This window comes from Hypanus sabinus, chromosome 5 (assembly GCF_030144855.1).
Source record: "Hypanus sabinus isolate sHypSab1 chromosome 5, sHypSab1.hap1, whole genome shotgun sequence".
Taxonomy (NCBI): Eukaryota; Metazoa; Chordata; class Chondrichthyes; order Myliobatiformes; family Dasyatidae; genus Hypanus; species Hypanus sabinus.
The window spans coordinates 91,318,655-91,337,074 of record NC_082710.1 but is presented as its reverse complement, the minus strand read 5'-3'; the positions used below and the strand labels follow the sequence as shown (position 1 = coordinate 91,337,074).

General features: G+C 39.2%; 1 protein-coding gene across 1 annotated transcript in view; it reads left to right on the top strand.

Annotated features, from left to right (window-relative positions):
* Positions 1-1,673: 1,673 nt before the first annotated feature.
* Positions 1,674-18,420, top strand: part of LOC132394767 (lactase/phlorizin hydrolase-like) — a 94,459-nt gene continuing 77,712 nt past the window's right edge. Inside the window, exons 1-5 of the mRNA XM_059971175.1 lie at positions 1,674-2,325; positions 7,340-7,416; positions 12,617-12,673; positions 15,250-15,684; positions 17,815-17,886. Coding sequence (XP_059827158.1) covers positions 1,674-2,325; positions 7,340-7,416; positions 12,617-12,673; positions 15,250-15,684; positions 17,815-17,886 — 1,293 coding nt within the window. The remainder of the gene's footprint in view (positions 2,326-7,339; positions 7,417-12,616; positions 12,674-15,249; positions 15,685-17,814; positions 17,887-18,420) is intronic.

Here is an 18,420-nt window from a genome sequence, read left to right as displayed (position 1 = left end):
CTCCCTGACTTCCCACATCCTGCAAGAGGAGCATTCCAACATCCTGCCTGGCATATTCTCTAAACTTACTAGTTGAAAAAGAAGTCGAATGAGAAAAAAAAACAAAACAACAACCCCTTACTGGAACCTATCCTTGCCTCTGCCTGTTCATGCTGAAGCCTGTTGAGCCAAAGCTGTCCCACTCTGACTCAGTCCACTCCGACGATCGCCACTTCACTAGACGAAACTTCCTTTATAGTGTGCTAGCTGACTGGCTGTCTTCAGCTCCTCCACTGCCAATTGGTTGGCCATTTAAAAAACTGAAAAAGCCCGCGAATCCTCTCCTCTCAAGCTCTGACGATGGCTGTTACGCTAGATGAAACTTAAGTCCATATTTTACATACCATTAATACATTTTAGTTTTGTTGGTTACAAAGAAAAGTAAATTGCTGTAAACTGATATTTCATTCAAATAGTGATATATCACTCTCTAGTGGTTACCAGCACAAACTGACCAAAGTGTAGAAGTTAATTTTACGTCAGATCTCTAGGTTTACATGACTTAAGCCTTTGAACCTTATTCTCATTACACATTTAGATGGTGTGCCATAAGAAAACCATTTAAAAACAAGATGTTAATCCTATCATTCCACAGAATTATGTACTTACTTCATTTGGTAATATCCTGACATTTAGTCATGTTTGCATTACCCGTCACCATTACTCCTAAGGTAGTCTGTTAGTTTTTCACTGGCTTCCTACCTGATCTGTCAATATTGTAAGGACAATGTTTCCACTAGGTTTCTATCATGGTAAATCTGTAATGCCACTGCTCATCTAAGTCAAAACACCTCAGTGAACAAAGGTGTTGTTTGAACATCAGCAATATGATGACCCTTGTACTTGGGCAGGTACACACTCTTATGGGTGCAGTGGAGAGGGAAGATGGCAAGAATATTGGGACTGTCCTGAATATTGACACAACTTTAAATTATCAAGCCTAACATAATTTTATCTGCAATCTCCTGTTCAGATTGATCTTAACTATATATTATTCTCCATTACCCAGCTTGTTTGTAAAACTACAGCAATATACACTCATTTGTGCATGTGTTAAAGATCTTAAATTTTTATGATTGGAATTTAGAGCCAAATCTGGACCTTCCATGGTTACATTTAGAATTATTCTTTTGTATATCATCATAAAAACATTTACCATGTCTCAAGGGTGTTTGATGTAAATTAATTTAATACAGTATATGGACCGCATATTTATAAAAGTTCCATATTTTATCCCCTATACTGGTAAATTTGATTGATATCAAAGTACAAAAGGGACAAAGGAGAAGGTAGTCACGTTTGATACCTTTTAACATTGGAGTAATCTAAACTGGAAAACTGATTGGTTTAGACACCATATTGCATTTCATCTGTGTATCCAATCAAACTACTTTATTTAAATAAATGGCTATTAAATTACTTAAAAAGCTCTAAGAAAGAACTATGAACCATTGGATACCTGAAATGTACCAGTGGAATTCATTATAACTCCTAAATTTAGCTTTTGTTGTTTAAATTCGGACCATAATTTTATCACAAGCGGAGCCGTTTAAGAGGGTGGTGCTTAACAGCAATTAAGTAATTCGAGCTAATATATAAAGAGCTGGACCTGCTCTTTACACTAGACCTATAAAATGGAGCTACAGACCACGGTTGTTGTCATCTTAATTTTCACAAGTTTGACTAGTGCAGAAATAAAATTACCACCGGGTTTTATGGTAATTGGTGGTCCTTTAACAAATACTCTGGTGAATACTTTGGCAAAAAATGAAGACAAGCACCAGATAATTGATATCAATGTGGAAGGCACCGATTCTATTTGCTTGGACCCTCTGCCAAGATACGTGAAAAATCACTTTAAAGCTCATCATCAAAAAGGACTTTCCCATTACAAAGTAATTCTTCCTTGGGCTGGTATTCTGTCCCAAGATATTGCTGAGAAAGTGGATCATAAGCAAGTGAAGTGCTATTCAAACTTCCTAAATGAATTAATAATTGCAAATCTCAAGCCTATAATGGTTCTGAACATCAGTAACATCCCTCAACATCTGACCGCGAAGTATAGCAACTGGGAGAATGAAGCACTTATTGAATCCTTTGCAAACTATGCACGATTTGCTTTCGTAACATTTGGAGAAAAAGTTAAAACTTGGATAACATTTGATGATTCTTCAAAGATAATATCCCAACACAAAAAACTAAACACTGAATCTTCAGCAATCAGGAATATAATGCTTGCCCATAAAAAGGCATACAAAATTTATCACAATGAAGCGGCGCCTATGGGTAAGTCTTTATAAATTGCATAAGTAAGGTGTTAGAATTCAATGCTGGTTCTCAAATCTACAATGAATGATCAATATACAAAATAAATTTTCTGTATTGAAGTTAAGTATCAAGGAAAATATCCGTGCTGCAAGAGTGCAAAGAGTATGGGTGAAAGAGATAAAGTTGAGCCAAGTGATAACCTTATCCACATTTATCTGCTTTGTGAAATACTATTTGTTCAATTCTTAACCTTTATTATGCAAACATAAGATAATAAAAACCATCTTTTAATCAAAGTCTAAAGTCAACAAATTAAGTGTATGCTTTGAAACTTCAACAACCTATAATTCCTTTTACGGCTTTACAGTTGATGAAGGATACACTAACCGATCTAAATAATTCCAAATTTATTTAATTTCCCTTGAGTTTTGGCATTTAATTTATTAGATAGTAGGACAGTTCTGCATGTTCTGCAGGCCTAATCCTGCCACAAACTCTTGTCCTATTTCACTGCCCAACTTCATGTATCAGGTATTCAATTGCACATAGACAGGATTATTTTTGCTCATGAGGTGTTTGTAGATGACATATAGAGACTTTTATAGATAGTCTAACATTTTGGATTTAGAACCATAGAACATTACAGCACAGAAACAGGCCTTTTGACCCTTCTCGGCTGTGCTGAACCATTTTTCTGCCTAGTCCCACTGACCTGCACCTGGACCATATCCCTCCATACACCTCTCATCCATGTACCTGTCCAAGTTTTTCTTAAATGTTAAAAGTGAGCCCACATTTACCACTTCATCTGGCAGCTGGTTCCACACTCCCACCACTCTCTGTGTGAAGAAGCCTCCTCTAATGTTCCCTTTAAACTTTTCCCCCTTCACCCTTAACCCATGTCCTCTGTTTCTTTTTCTCCCCTAGCCTCAGTGGAAAAAGCTTGCTTGCATTCACTCTATCTATACCCATCATAATTTTATATACCTCTATCAAATCTCCCCTCATTCTTCTACGCTCCAGGGAATATCCTAACCTATTCAACCTTTCTCTGTAACTCAGTTTCTCAAGTCCCAGCAACATCCTTGTAAACCTTCTCTGCACTCTTTCAACCTTATAAATATCCTTCCTGTAATTCAGAGACCAAAACTGCACACAATACTCCAAATTCAGCCTCACCAATGCCTTATACAACCTCACCATAACATTCCAACTCTTTTACTCAATACTGTGATTTATAATGGCCAATGTACCAAAAGCTCCCTTTACTACCCTATCTACCTGTGACACCACTTTTAGGGAATTTTGTATCTGTATTCCCAGATCTCTCCGTTCTAATGCACTCCTCAGTGCCCTACCATTTACCTTCTATGTTCTACCTTGGTTTTTCCTTCCAAAGTGCAATACCTCACACTCGTCTGTATTAAACTCCATCTGCCATTTTTCAGCCCATTTTTCCAGCTGGTCCAAATCCCCCTGCAAGCTTTGAAAACCTTCCTCACTGTCCACTACACCTCCAATCTTTGTATCATCAGCAAATTTGCTGATCCAATTTGCCACATTATCATCCAGATCATTGATATAGATGACAAATAACAATGGACCCAGCACTGATCCCTGTGGCACACCACTAGTCACAGGCCTCCACTCAGAGAAGCAATTCTCCACTACCACTCTCTGGCTTTTCCCATTGAGCCAACATCTAATCCAATTTACTACCTCACCACGTATACTTAGTGACTGAATCTTCCTAACTAACCTCCCATGCAGGACCTTGTCAAAGGTCTGAAGTCCATGTAGACAACATCCACAGCCTTCCCTTCATCCACCTTCCTCATAATCTCCTCAATAAACTCTAATAGATTTGTTAAACATGACCTACCATGCACAAAGCCATGTTGACTCTCCCTAATAAGACCCTGTCTATCTAAATACATGTAGATCCTATCTCTCAGTATTCCTTCCAGTAATTTACCTACTACCGATATCAAACTTACCGGCCTATAATTTCCCGGATTATTTTTATAGCCTTTTTTAAACAACAGAACAACAGTTAGTATAGTTAAACAGTTTGTTAGTATTTTATTTGTTTCACAAGGTACAAAATGTGCAACTAGTGTAAAACAATTCCTAAAGTTTGCATATTTCATGGCACTAATGACGAAATTATGATGACCAAGTTCAGTTATGATTTTGAGGTTTCTATTTACTTGGAAGGAAAAAAGGGGGTAAGAGGATACATGGAAGAGAAGAAGGTTTATAAAATTGAATAGAATAGTGAAAGTTGTGAAAATATAAAAGCAAGGAGTGACAATCTGCAGTGTGTGATAGAAAGGACCAATGGGGTTTGTGGACTAGTGGAAAAATGGAAAAAGAAAAATTGGAAATGGAAGTTTGAATTCAACACACTTCATCTGCAATATTCTATGCATTCATAATGACATTGATAAATTACTGAAATAGAAATAATTGTCTAATAAGCATTGTATAAGTTAAATTTTCAAAGTAAACATATACCAATGGAGAACAACTGTGCAAACTAAATAAAGACAATACTGTAAAAGAGTTTTTAAAATAAAATATGGCCCAAAATAACAGAACTAGAATATAAAAATAAACTTGCCAAAAATATAAAAAGTGATTACTAAATCATCTGCAAGTATTAAAACACAAACGGGTTGTAGAAGAGATGGCTACAGAAATATCTTCCATAATTTTCTATTTTTTAAAATAATCTCAGGATATTGGAAGATACCAAAAGTAAACTGAAGTTATTGACACATGATGGAAGTACAAGCCAAACATAAGTTGCTGGGAAAATGCTGGAATCTGTAAACAAGCAAGGCACTTAAATGAGTATATCACAAGGCAAATTGGTATCATTTTTTAAAGGAAATTGATAAATCCAAGAATTTGATACTCTAGAAAGGTGGAGAAAAACATTTAGCGGATGTGTGTCTGGATGTTCGAAAAGCATGCAAAAAAACTCATTGTGAATAATATTTTATCATGGATAATAGATTGGTTAATAGAGAAAAGACTAGTAAGGAGAATGGTCATTTCAAGATTAGTAGGTTTTGCTAGGGTTCATTGAGATGGTAAGTGCTCGTACTGCACTAACAATGAGGAAATGGGTGAATGCCCCAAGTAGAAAGTAATTGTTTACTTTCCTACCAAACTGATTTATTAATGTCTAATTATGATGCCTATAATTGCAGTTCTTTGCCATTCATAAGTTAGCAATTGATTCTGGAATTTGCAACATTCTTCACTGTCCCTCATATCACTAAATAAATCTTTTTCAAAAATCTCAGCCTTGAACCTACGTAATTAACCATGACATTTTTGTAGTTTTTGGGAGTAAACAATTGAAAATATGCTCTGAGTGGAGGGATTTTTCCACATCTTGGGCCGAAATGGAACTATGGCAGATCTAAGCTCCCCAGTTTGTCAATTCCACAGATCGGATAAATAGCTTCACATAATCGACGCATTGAACTCCCTGAATTTTATATATTTTGAGATCACTTATCACTCATTGAAAGTCCAGAAAGTATTTTTTGATAGAGATCAAATCTTCATAAAGTACTCCAAATATAGTCTTACTAAAATCCAATTGCTGAAGTTCAAGTTTAAGGTCAAGTTTATTGTCATTCAACCGTACAGTATACAGCCAAACAAACCAACATTCCTCTGGGACCAAGGTGCAAAACACAGCACACATATCATATACAGCACATAAAATAATATGAACACAATAATATTAAGCTGAGAAAAAATAAGTTGACATAAGAACACATACAACATAGTTAAGTATACAAATTAACACAAACACCATAGACATCCAGTCCCTGTACATCTCCATCCCCCATCAGAAGGGCTCTAAAGCTTTCTGCTCCTTTCTAGACAACAGGCCCAACCTGTTCCCCTCCACCAGCACTCTCCTCCGTCTGGCAGGTCCAGTCCTCACTCTCAATGAGTTCCACCCACTTCCTTCAAACTGAGTGTGTAGCCATGGGCACTCGAGGCCTGGGTCCTGGCTGTGCCTGGCGTTTTGTTGGCTATGCAGAACAGTCTATGTTCCAATTTGGGTGTCACTCCCCAGCTTTATTGTGGCTGCTTCCTGCACCCAGGCTGTGCTCATCAACTTTGCTTCCAACTTCCATCCAATTTATCGGCTGAAATTTTCAAAATCCATTCCAACCAAATCAACGTAGAAAAGAACAGGCTTTTAAAAATTACAGCAAAATGTTTTAGAATTAAGTGTTAGATTATGCAGTTTACAATCACTAATGTTCTACCAGTGTTCAAGAAAACTATGGAATGAAAAGACATTGTCAGTGCCTAGATGCAAACATTCCAGTATTTCAGTACAGATCTGTCACTTAGGCTCAAAAGGATTAAAATGATCAAAATGAGCTAAGTTGCTATGCTTCAACCATTTCACATTTTAAACTAAATAATTTAATTCAGTTTGTGAAAAATAAGAATGACATATTTTGTTTGCTGGGGATTTGAAATAGTGGGTTCAATTGTAAGGCTACCCTATACTATCTATTATCAATACCCTATACCAGACAGGAGATCTGGAAAGAAGCTGGCAATAGGACCGGGACAGGTTAAATCCGTTAAAAACAAACATAAATTACAAAAAACCACAGATGCTCAAAATCTAGTAGCAGAAAATGAGAAGCCTTCTTCTGAAACCAGTGATAAAAGTACACTCAGTGGCCCCTTTATTGGGCACCCAATAAAGTGGCTACTTGTGTATATTTTCCTGAAATATTAAGGCTTCTTCTGTTTCCACACAAGCATTTGAGCTATTAAATATTTACTCTATTTTCTGTTAAATTTATTGTAAAAGCATAAATAAATCAGGTGGTAACTTCATGGTATAATTCCTAGCATTGTGTCTTTAATCACAAATTAAAAGCTCTGCTTTAAAAATCCTTGATCCAGGCTTGGTAGAAATTGCTACATGTTGAAATGGAAGTCATGATAAAATTATTCTTTCCTCCCTTCCACCCAACAGGAGGAAGATTGTCTCTTGTTTTGAATATTAATGACGTGATTTCTACAGGCGTTATATTCCAGCAAGTTATCAAAACAGTAAGTTTTTGGATTTTTAAGTTTGGTACCTTAATTGTTTATCTGTCAAAAAAAAGTTACAGTACTATTCAATTATCAGCAATTCTGCTCCTGACAAATGCCAGTTAAATTATACTGTGACGATTGTAAGTTATATAATTACAAGATCTCCGTTGAAGGAATGTACAATGCATATCAGTTATTGCACAATGTAATTCAAATGACGGAAGTGTAAGACAAACAGAATTAAACAATATCAGCTTGTATCCATCTTTCGTCAATGAACAAAATGTTATGTCATTTTTCACAAATAAAATTCTACTAAATATGCCAGCAGGAAAGATGTTAACAAATTATCTTTAATTCAAAAAGTCTGTGTGTATGCATCAAACTTCTGTCAGAACCCGGCATTAAAAAGGACTTCCCTTAATAGAACTTTTGAGATGTCATCACTGTTCTAATGTCCCTTTAAACACAGCTAATTCCCCAGAAGACAGTGAAATAAATTCCCAATATAAATTGGTCTTGTGTGTTGGTTGAGGAATAACCATTGGTCAAGTCACAGGGAAACTGTCATTCTCTTCTCTGATCTGAGTCCCAGAGGCCTACGATGTCCACAGGAGAGGGAGGACACTACCTTGTCTTCTCTGAAAGGAGACACTCTGGAACTACATTGTACTCATAGGTAAAAAGAGGAAAATACTCATTTGGGATTTAAACTCAAATAGTTTATTTTTGGTGAGAATGCCGCCCTCCCCCAACCTGAATACCTGTCCTTCTATAGGTAAAGCAACATGTGACCGATATCCAGGGTTACAAGAGGCTGCAGATGCTGGAATCTGCAGCAATGAACAAACAACATGCTGGAGGAACTCAGCAAATCAAGCAGCATCTGCAAAGGCAAGAGGATAGTTTGACGTTTCCAGTTGAAATGCCGGGGTCCCGATGCCTCCACAGACATTGCCTGCCCTGCTGAGTTCCTCCAGCAGTTCCATTTTTGCTGTAACTCCCAATTTATCTGCAAGTCTGCAGTGTTCTTGCCTGAGCTTCCCAGAGGAGGAACCTGTAATAACCAGTCCCAAGGATTTCTTTCCCACAATAAGTAATGTTCTTTTTTTCAGCATCTCTCCTCAGTATTAGTAAGAGACTGATCATTTTCCAATTGTTATGCCTAGGCTGAGCTGGGCATGTACAGTTACTTATCAAATGCTCTCTGGCTCAATCCCAAAGTTAACAATATTGACTCCGGATTGGGGGGGGGCAGTGGGAGTTTCTGAGGGGGTGATAAAGATAAAGGGGACAGTGGAGCAATGCTTGGTAGCAAATGGACATCAGAGACATTACAGGCTTAATTTAACCAATGAATAATGAGTATTTGATCCTCAGTGCCTCATAATTGATCACATAATCACCTCATCTCTTGCTAGCCCACCATTCTCTGAAACTTTGCTTGAAACAAACTACAATTGTTGAAAAGCGAAACGACACTCCTGTATTTGACATCATGAGAAATCTGGACGAGGAAATCGTGTTATTTCCAGGCCTGGCCCACACATTATTATCATTCCCTACTGTGATAAAGTGTTAGCTAATACAATTCCCATTCTCTAATCACGCAGAGACACAAAGCCTGTGAATTAGGGTACAGCATTCAGTGCGGTTAAGTTCAGGGTCTGTCCTGTCAAATGGTCCTAACAACATTTCTCAAACCCACGGCCCAATTGAGTTAATGCTGCCCCACCTTAAATGCTTGCCATTTTATGAAGGGATGTGATATGTTAATGCCCCTTTTGTTAGTGGAATGTACACAGAGATCATTGCCATTGTGTAAACTCATTCTAAAAACACTTGAAAAATTTGGGCTTCTTCACTCGTGGTTAACTGATATTTGCACATTAGGAAGTTAAATGTAGGAGGAAGCTATGTAGTTAATCGCACAGACCTTAACACCTTTGATTCACAGTTGATTCATGGGCTCCAAGTCTATAGCTTCATGAAAGTAGCAGAAGAAATAGACGGAAAGGTAAAGGTGTTTGGTATGCTTGTCCTTTTCCATTGGGACATTGAGTACAAGAGTCAGGAAACATGCAACAGTTGTATAAAACTCTGGTTAGCCCACACTTTGAATTTTGTATGCAGTTCAGGTCATCCGATTGCAGAAAGAATCTGGAGGCTTTGGTTTACCTAGAGGCAGCCTGAATTAGAGGGCATGAGATATAAGGAGAGGATGGACAGGATCATGGTGCAGGCTGAGTGAAGACCTCATAAATTGAACTTGAATTGACTTTATTACTTACACCCTTCACATAGAGGAGGAGGAAAGATCTTTAAGTTACATCTCCGTCTAAACATGCAATGTGCAATTTATAGTAATTTGTAATGAATAGTATGTACAACAAGTTAGTCAATATTACATAGAAATACAGTTGTGTCAGGATGAATTAATGTCGGATGGCCTGGTGGAAGAAGCTGTCCTCCCGGAGCCTGTGAATCCTGGCTTTTATGCTGTGGTATTGTTTCCCAGATGGTAGCAGCTGGAACAGTTTGTGGTTGGGGTGATTCAGGTCCCCAATGAACCTTTGGGCCCCTCTTACACACCTTTCTTTGTTAATGTCCTGAATAGTGGGAAGTTCACATCTACAGGTGCACTGTGCTAAAGTTTATAAAGTTATGACAGATAAACAGGGAAGAAAGTGAGTCATTTTCTCTGGGTGGAAATGCCAAATACAAGATGTGAGAGAGGGTAAGTTTAAAGGAGATGCACAATATACTTTTATAACTCAGAGAGTGATAGATGCCAGGGGTGATAGTGGAAGCAGGTACAACAGGGAGCTGTTAGCATTCAACTGCTCAAATTGAGTTAAGCCCTGGTCCTCCTGGTACATACCACAGCACATAAATAAAACCCTGGGAGATTCAGCCACTGATCTGCTCATTGTCCAGCAGCAGGACCTGGTCTTGCTGGGACTTCTCAGCACAGCATTGGGGAGTAGAGTCACTCACTTCTGTACCAGCTTAGACCTGATGAGGATCTGAGACCAGATTACTTCAAAGGGGAGTACAGGAAGAAGAATAGCAACTGAAACAGAAAAACATTTTCAGCTTCAACCAGCACCATCATGGGCACCAGCCTTCCTGCCATTGGCATCATCTTCAAGGGTGATGCCTCAAAAAGGCAGTATCCATTATTAAGGCCCCTCATCACCCAGAACATGCCCTCTTCTCATTGCTAGCATCAGGGTTGAGGAACAGGAGCCTCATGTTCATTGCTTTAGGAACAGCTTCTTCTCATCTACCGTCAGACTTCTCAACAGTTCATGAATTCATGAACACTATTATAAACTTATGATGGATAGTCCTGCCAAAGGGTCTCGACCCAAAACGTCAACTGTATTCTTTTCCATTGATGCTGCCTGGCCTGCTCAGTTCCTCCAGCATTTTGTGGTGTTACGCGGATTTCCAGTATCTGCAGATTTGCTCTTGTTTGTCCATGAACACTGTTCTTCATTTACACTATTTATTTATTTTCATTGTAGCTCAGTAATTAATCCTCTTTATGTCTTGTCCTATTCTGCTGTCACAAAACAATGCATTTCAGTGATAACAAGCCTGATTCTGAATTTCTAGTAAGTCTTTTACATTAATTATATTTTAACTACCAACCTTTTAAACTTAAATGTTTAATCATATCTTACTGGTTTTGATTTTAGTAAATCCTAAGTATCTTTATCAGAAACAATTAAAATCAGAGGCAGGTTTTACTGCTCAACATCTAGCACTGCAGCTGTCAAACTGGCAGTTTAGAGAGCATGATGTCCATGTGCAGCTGCCCAGGGCCCAGGTGCTGATCTGGACCACACCACAAGTGCAGAGAGCCAGCAAGATAGGCTACCTGGGCTAAGCAAATGTGAATGTGCGTAGGCAGGTGATGTTTTTGGGTAAGCGAGCCTGGTCAGAAAAATTAGTCTTCTCATTGACAGAATGAGAAGCTTTAACTGTCCACTGATTTGTTTCTGTGCAGTAAGTTTGTGTTACCTAAGTCAGTTACTGAGTAAATTAAGAAATAAAACAATATTCAAGAACTTTTAAAAATTGCCATTTTGTTTTAGTATTTTAAAAAGAATGTAATATCCTTAAGCAATGCACACAACATGCTGGAGGAACTCAGCAGGTCAGGCAGCCTCTAAACAGTCAGCGTTTTGAGCTGAGACCCTTCTTGTCCTAAAGATGCTGCCTGACCTCGTGTTCCTCCAGCATTTTGTGCGTGTTGCTTTAGATTTCCAGTGTCTGTAAACGTTCTCGTGTTTAAAATTATTCTTAAGAAGTTCTCTGATGCTCACTAACAGCCAAAACTTCAACTGTCATTCATTTAATCTGTTCAGCTTTCTGGGCAGAATCTAATTCCAGTTAGGTTTATGTTAAACATACACAAAAGATTGCAGAAACCCAATGTGCTCCAAGCATGTGCTTACACTGGAGACAGCAGAGAGAAAGTTCACCAAGTCGATTCCTCGGATGCAGGGGTTGACGGAGGAAAGTTTAGGCAGTTAGTGTGGACTCAGAAGGATGAATGGAGATCAAATTCCCCCATTCTGAAAGGAACTGACTTGATAGTCGCTAAGATTTATTTATTTTATTTATTGAGATGTTGTTTCCCCTAAAAAAAAAGTATTTAGAATGTTCCTGGACACAGATCCAAATAAGGGGTCACTGATTTCTGAGAGCGGTGATGACGAAAACCTACTTTATGAGATCTTTGGAATTCTTTGTCCAAGAGAACTGCAGAAAATATACTCACAAGAGGGATTGACAGACATTTCAACTACAAGGATGTGGGAAAAGAGCAGAAAATGGTGTTGGGGCCGAAGCTGGATTGACCATGATCTTACAGCACAGCACATATATCATTTTCACATGAAAATTTCATATTGCTTTGATCTGATTTGTGTGATTTCAGACAAATTACCCGGAGTAAAATCAGGTCAGTAGAAGCTCTTGCATCAAAAGAGGGTGGTGTTGAACAGAGAAATCAGTGATCAGAATCATGACTAATGATACTAATGTTCAACTCATTGGTCTTTGCTGAATTTAATATGACACTGAACATTATACGTTTAGAAGGCTCAAGTAAATGCTTTTGAGAAGCTGCAGAAAATATTATAAGTTGTTTTTTTGAAATTTGATAAATTTCCTTTTATAAAATAGTTCCATATTTTTACAGGGAATGGCAGACTTGATTGCTCTAACCGTACCATATGATTGTGAACCAAATCAGAAGGTAAGTAAAATGCTATAATGACACTAAATCTCAAGTGTTGATTATATATGAACATAGAGTGGCACTCAACCTCCAGGATAAACCTCAGCTGGTTTTATTGATAAGAATGTATGTACTTATATCTTTATGTGCCTGGATGGGATCACCTAGAGCAGGGGTCAGCAACCTTTACCACTGAAAGAGCCACTTGGACCCGTTTCCCACAGAAAAGAAAACACTGGGAGCCGCAAAACCTGTTTGACATTTAAAATGAAATAACACTGCATACAACGTTTTGTTTTGCCTTTATGCTATGTATAAACAACCTATAATGTGTTGCATTTATGAAATTGATGAACTCCTGCAGAGAAAACGAAATCACATTTCTGCATGCAACAAAAACATTTTGAACTCCAAAAAAAAGACGTTGGGTTGAAGGTTACTTTGAAGTAAAATACTCAACGTCTATTTGAGTCCTTCTTGTATTTATGAAAAACGCCAAATTTAAATTTGCCGCCAGCAGCAAACCAAAAATAACGTCAGCCAGCTGTCAACCTGAAAAATAAAAGGACTATTTCACTGAACAATGAAAACATATGAATGTACGTAAAATAATAGGCAATTAAAATATTTATCATACTTGGTCAGGTTGACTCACACCTGACAATGCAGTTGTATTCAGTAGGGATGGATCGATGCTTAGGGGAGTGACCGGGAAGGATAATGTGTTTTTTTTCCTCTCTGAACTCACAGAAGCGTTTCCCAAACAATGTTTGCATTGCGATGATTGCAGAATGTAAATACTCCGAATTTATCATGTCGTGACCTTGTTTGAACTCTCTCAAATTGGGGAAGTGAGACAATATGCCTTTCTGTAAATCTCTGGCAAGCACTGTCAACTTGCGCTCGAATGCCAAAACATCCTCCAACATGTGCAGAGCTGTACGTCCTTTCCCCTGAAGAGCTGTGTTCAGCGTGTTCAGGTGCGCTGTCATGTCTACCATGAAGTGTAGCTTTTCCAGCCACTCTGGCTGTTCCAGCTCAGGAAAGGTGAGCCCTTTGCTGCCCAGGAAAGTTTTCACTTCTTCCAGACACGCGACAAAGCGTTTCAGCACCTCCCCTCTGGACAGCCAGCGATAAAAACACGTTGTAGCGGTTGCTACACGCAGTCAGTAAACTGCAGTCAAAGATAGCTTTATTCGAACTAAACAGCCTTGCTTTTAAGCCTCCCTCAACCCGCCCCCCATGGGCGTGGATGCTGCAAAAGACACGTACTCACAAACCCCCCGTAGGCTATCTCCCTTAGCCTGAACGCTGGCTAATTGTGAGCCGGTTCGGATGTGTCAGGAAATGGGTCGCCACAATGTCTTATTTAGATTGTACAAGATCACCATAATCTTCAAATTTAGAATTACATTTCAAAAACTAACAAACTAACATAAAATACATTTTAATTAAATACTGACCAATTATTTCCCAAAGCAACAGGGAGCCGCAGCACAGACGTAAAAGAGCCACATGTGGCTCCAGAGCCGCGGGTTGCCGACCCCCGACCTAGAGCATGTTCGAGGAACAGTCTCTTCTGTCCATATTCTTATGCTGAGCCAATTAAATTGCTAACTAATCTCCTCTGCCTACACAACGTCCATCTCCTTCCACTCTGCACATTCATGAGCCTCTTTAACACTTCCTATTTATCTCTGCCACCATCCTGACACTGCATTGCAATCACACGCCACTCTCTGTATAAAGAAAAACCTGCCCCACACATCTCCTGTGAACTTGCTCCTTCCACCTTAAATACATGCCCTGTGTTATTAGACATTTCGACCTCGAGAGAGAGGTACCACCTGTCTACTCCCCCTATGATCTTATCCATCAGCTCTTCCCCTCCCAGCCTTCAATTTGCTCCAGAGAAAGTAACTTAATAAGCATAGATTGTCTTGGCGTGTGGGGTAGTGGATAAGGCATCGGTCTCGTGATCTGAAGGTCACTAGTTCGAGCCTCAACTGAGGCAACATGTTGCGTCCTTGAGCAAGGCACTTAACCACACATTGCTCTGCGACAACACCGGTGCCAAGCTGCTTGGGTCCTAGTGCCCTTCCCTTGGACAACATCGGTGGCATGGAGAGGGGAAGGCTTGCAGCTTGGGCAACTGCCGGTCTCCCATACAACCCTGCCCAAGCCTGCGCCCTGGAAACCTCCCAAGGCCCAAATCCATGGTCTCAGAGACTAATGGATGCCTATTTATTTAAAACATAGATAGAAAGAAGATAGTTCTGATAACACAAAATTGTTAACACCATTTCTCTCTTTGCAGATTAGTGTTCCTGGGATTCTTATTTCAGATTTTCACATCTACATTTTCCCTTTCAAGTAGAAATGGACAAACTAAGCTTTTGACTTGAGAACCAAGCATTGTGTATTTGGGGAAGGCACATAGTAAACTGTACCTAAACAGAAAAGGACAATTTTGACTGAAAGAAATTTGCTTTAAGTTTTTTTTTCTCAGGATGTTGTTCTCCTCTTTGATGGTTGGTTAATATGTGGGACAGGTCAATCCACTACCAGCCAGTTAGTTGACTGTGTTTCTACAGCATGCACCTCCTCCTACTAAACTCTCCATTCATTGGAATGGGTTCTCTACACTTATGTCAACTAGAGAACGATTGGCTGCAAAACTTATTAAATTGAGCCTAGTTCATTTGACAAGTAGGATTAAGTTGCATGAGGAGGCATTCTATACATACATTAAGATCAAGAGGATAACTGGGGAGAGGGTGGGACCACCCAAGGATAAAGAGGGGAATATTTGCTTGGATGTGAAGGAAGTGAATGAGGTACTTAATGAGTACTTTGCTTCAGTATCTACCAAGGAAAAGGACGTGGACAATCAGGAGATCAGTGCTAAGTGCATAAAGACGTTAGGGTGTTTGGTGGTCAAGGAAGAGGAAGTGTTGGGCCTTCTAATGAGTATTAAAGTGGATAAGTCCCCAGGACCTGATGGCAGTTACCCCAGATTAATGAAAGAGGTAAGAGACAAGATTGCTGGGGCCTTGATCAGTATCTTGGTGTCCTCTTTAGGCACAGGTGATATCCCGGGTGGACTGGCTAGGGGCTAATATTGTACCTCTATTTACAAAGGGAACAAGGGAAAATCCTGGGAACTATAGACTGGTGATGAGAGAGATTGATGAGGGGAGGGCAGTGGCTGTTGTTTAGGTGGATTTTCGTATGGTGCTTGGACAAAGTCGTTCATGGGAGGCTCAAGCAGTAGATAAGATGTATGAGGCCTGCAGTGAATTGACAGCTTGGATTCAGAACTGGTTTGTGCATAGAATACAGGGGGTAGTGGCTGAAGGGACTTATTCAAGCTGGAAGACTGTAACTAGTGGTGTTCCACAGTGATCTGTGCTGGGACCTCTGCCGTTTGTAATGTACCGTATATAAATGACTGGGATTAAGATGTAGATGGGTGTGTTAGTAAGTTTGGGGATGATACCAAGATTGGTGGTGTTGTGGATAGTGTAGACGAATGGCAAAGAATACAGTGTGATATAGATCAGTTGCAGATAGTGGCAGGTGGAGTTTAACCCAGATAAATATGAGGTGATTACCTTGATAGGGAAAAAACCAGGGGACAGTGCACTGTTAAAGGGCAAAGTCCTCAACAGTGTTGCTGAGCAGAGAGATCTTGGGATCCAAGTTCATAGCTCCTTGAAAGTGGCTACACAGGTTGATAAGGTGGTTAAGAAAGGTTATTTAATGTTTGCTTTTATTAGTCTAGGCATTGGGTTCAAGAGTCAAAATGTTGTGTTGCAATCTTATAAAACTCGTGTTAAGCCACTTCTGGAGTATTGCATACAGTTCTGGTTGCTCCACTACAGGGAGGATGTTGAAGCTCTGGAGAGGTTTACCAGGACGCTGCCTGGTTTGGAGGGGATGTGCAATCATGGGAGGCTGGATAAACTTGGGTTGTTTTCTCTGGAGCAGTGGAGGCTGAGGGGAGATCTGACAGAGGTCTATAAGATTATGAGAGGTCATAGATGGAGTAGACAGGGAGTATCTTTTTCCAAGGGTAGTTATATCTAATACCAGAGGGCAAACAGTGAAGGTGAGAGGGGGTAGGTTCAAGGGAGATGTGAGGGGTAAGTTTTTTACTCAGAGTGTCATGGATGGTTGGAAAGTGCTACCTCATTTGGTGAGAGAGGCAAATACATTAGAGGCTTTTAAGAGATGTTTAGATAGGCTTATGAATATGAGGAAGATGGAGGGATATGGACTTTGTGTAGGTAGGAGGTATTAATTTTTGGGGTTTTTTGATTTACTCTTTAGCTGGTTTGGCACAATGTTGTGCATCGAAGGGCTTGTTCCTGAGATGTACAGTCCTATGTTATACGTTCAATGTACACACAGCATTGTCATAGCACAGCAGCATCCATCATCAGGGACCCCCACCATCCAGGCCATGCTCTCGTCTCACTGCTGCCAACAGGAAGAAGGTACAGCAGCCTCAGGACTCGCACCACCAGGTTCAGGAACAGTTACTACCCCTCAACCATCAGGCTCTTTAACCAGAGGGGAAAACTTCACTTGCCCCATCACTGAACTGTTCCCACAATCTATGGACTCACTTTCAAGGACTCCTCAACTCATGTTCTTGATATTTATTGCTTATTTTATTATTATTATTATTGTATTTTTATTTTCCTCAGCTCAAGCTGGTGAAACCTGAGGCACAGGATTAGCCTGGAATGGCAAAACCTGGATTAGCCAAGCACACTTATTTCTTAATTATTATTATTTCCTTTTTTCTCTTAAATTGTATTTGTGCAATTTGTTATCTTTTGCACACTGGCTGTCCGCCCTGTTGGTACAATCTTTCATTGATTCTATTATGGTCATTGGATTTATTGAGTATGTCCAAGAGAACCTAAATCTCGGGGTTGTATATAGTAACATATATACTTCATAATAAATTTACTTTGAACTTTGAAGTTTATGCAAACAATCTAGTTCTAATATCAATTGAGATTTAGATTTAAAATGAGTATTTTTGAAGGTTAGGTGTTTCAAAGCCAAGCTGGGATTCAAGACCAATTTCAACCTGTGGATTATATCGCTTAATATCTGTAACAGATCAAACAGATTTGCTCTTTCAGATGGACCCCTCAGGAAGTGGAGGTTCAAAAACAAAAGAAGATTTCTTCCTGGAAAATCTAGTGAAAATAAAGGTAAACTTATTATTTTTCAGAAGTGAGCTGTGAATGTTCTCATATTGATATTGAACTTAAAATAAGTACCTTAAAAATGAACACCATTTTTTGGCAAGAAATTTGCTGATTATCACAAACTGATCCTGCATCACCAAGTCGATATGGTATAAGGGTCTACGACAGTTTTCCCCATTACGGGCATAAGACCAAGTTTAGCTTCCTTTTGATATTTGAAATCCTTCAGTCCTGCAGGATTGGATGGGTGAAAGATTGATTGGAGTTTCTTTTTCCATTCTAGCGTCCGATATGGATTAACAACTTGTCCATTTTGAGTCATAACATCTATTTAGTAACTCCTTTCAGTTATAACTAATCCAACATCTACTGAAACATTAACTTCAGTCACCTCCTTTGGGAACCTCAGCTGTGGATCCTGTCATCACTGGGTCCACTATTGTGCTGGTGTATTATTGACCAATATATCAGTCACGTTTAGATCATGGAATCTTATGGCACCAGGGGCAGTTCCACCTCTTCATTCCAAATATTTAC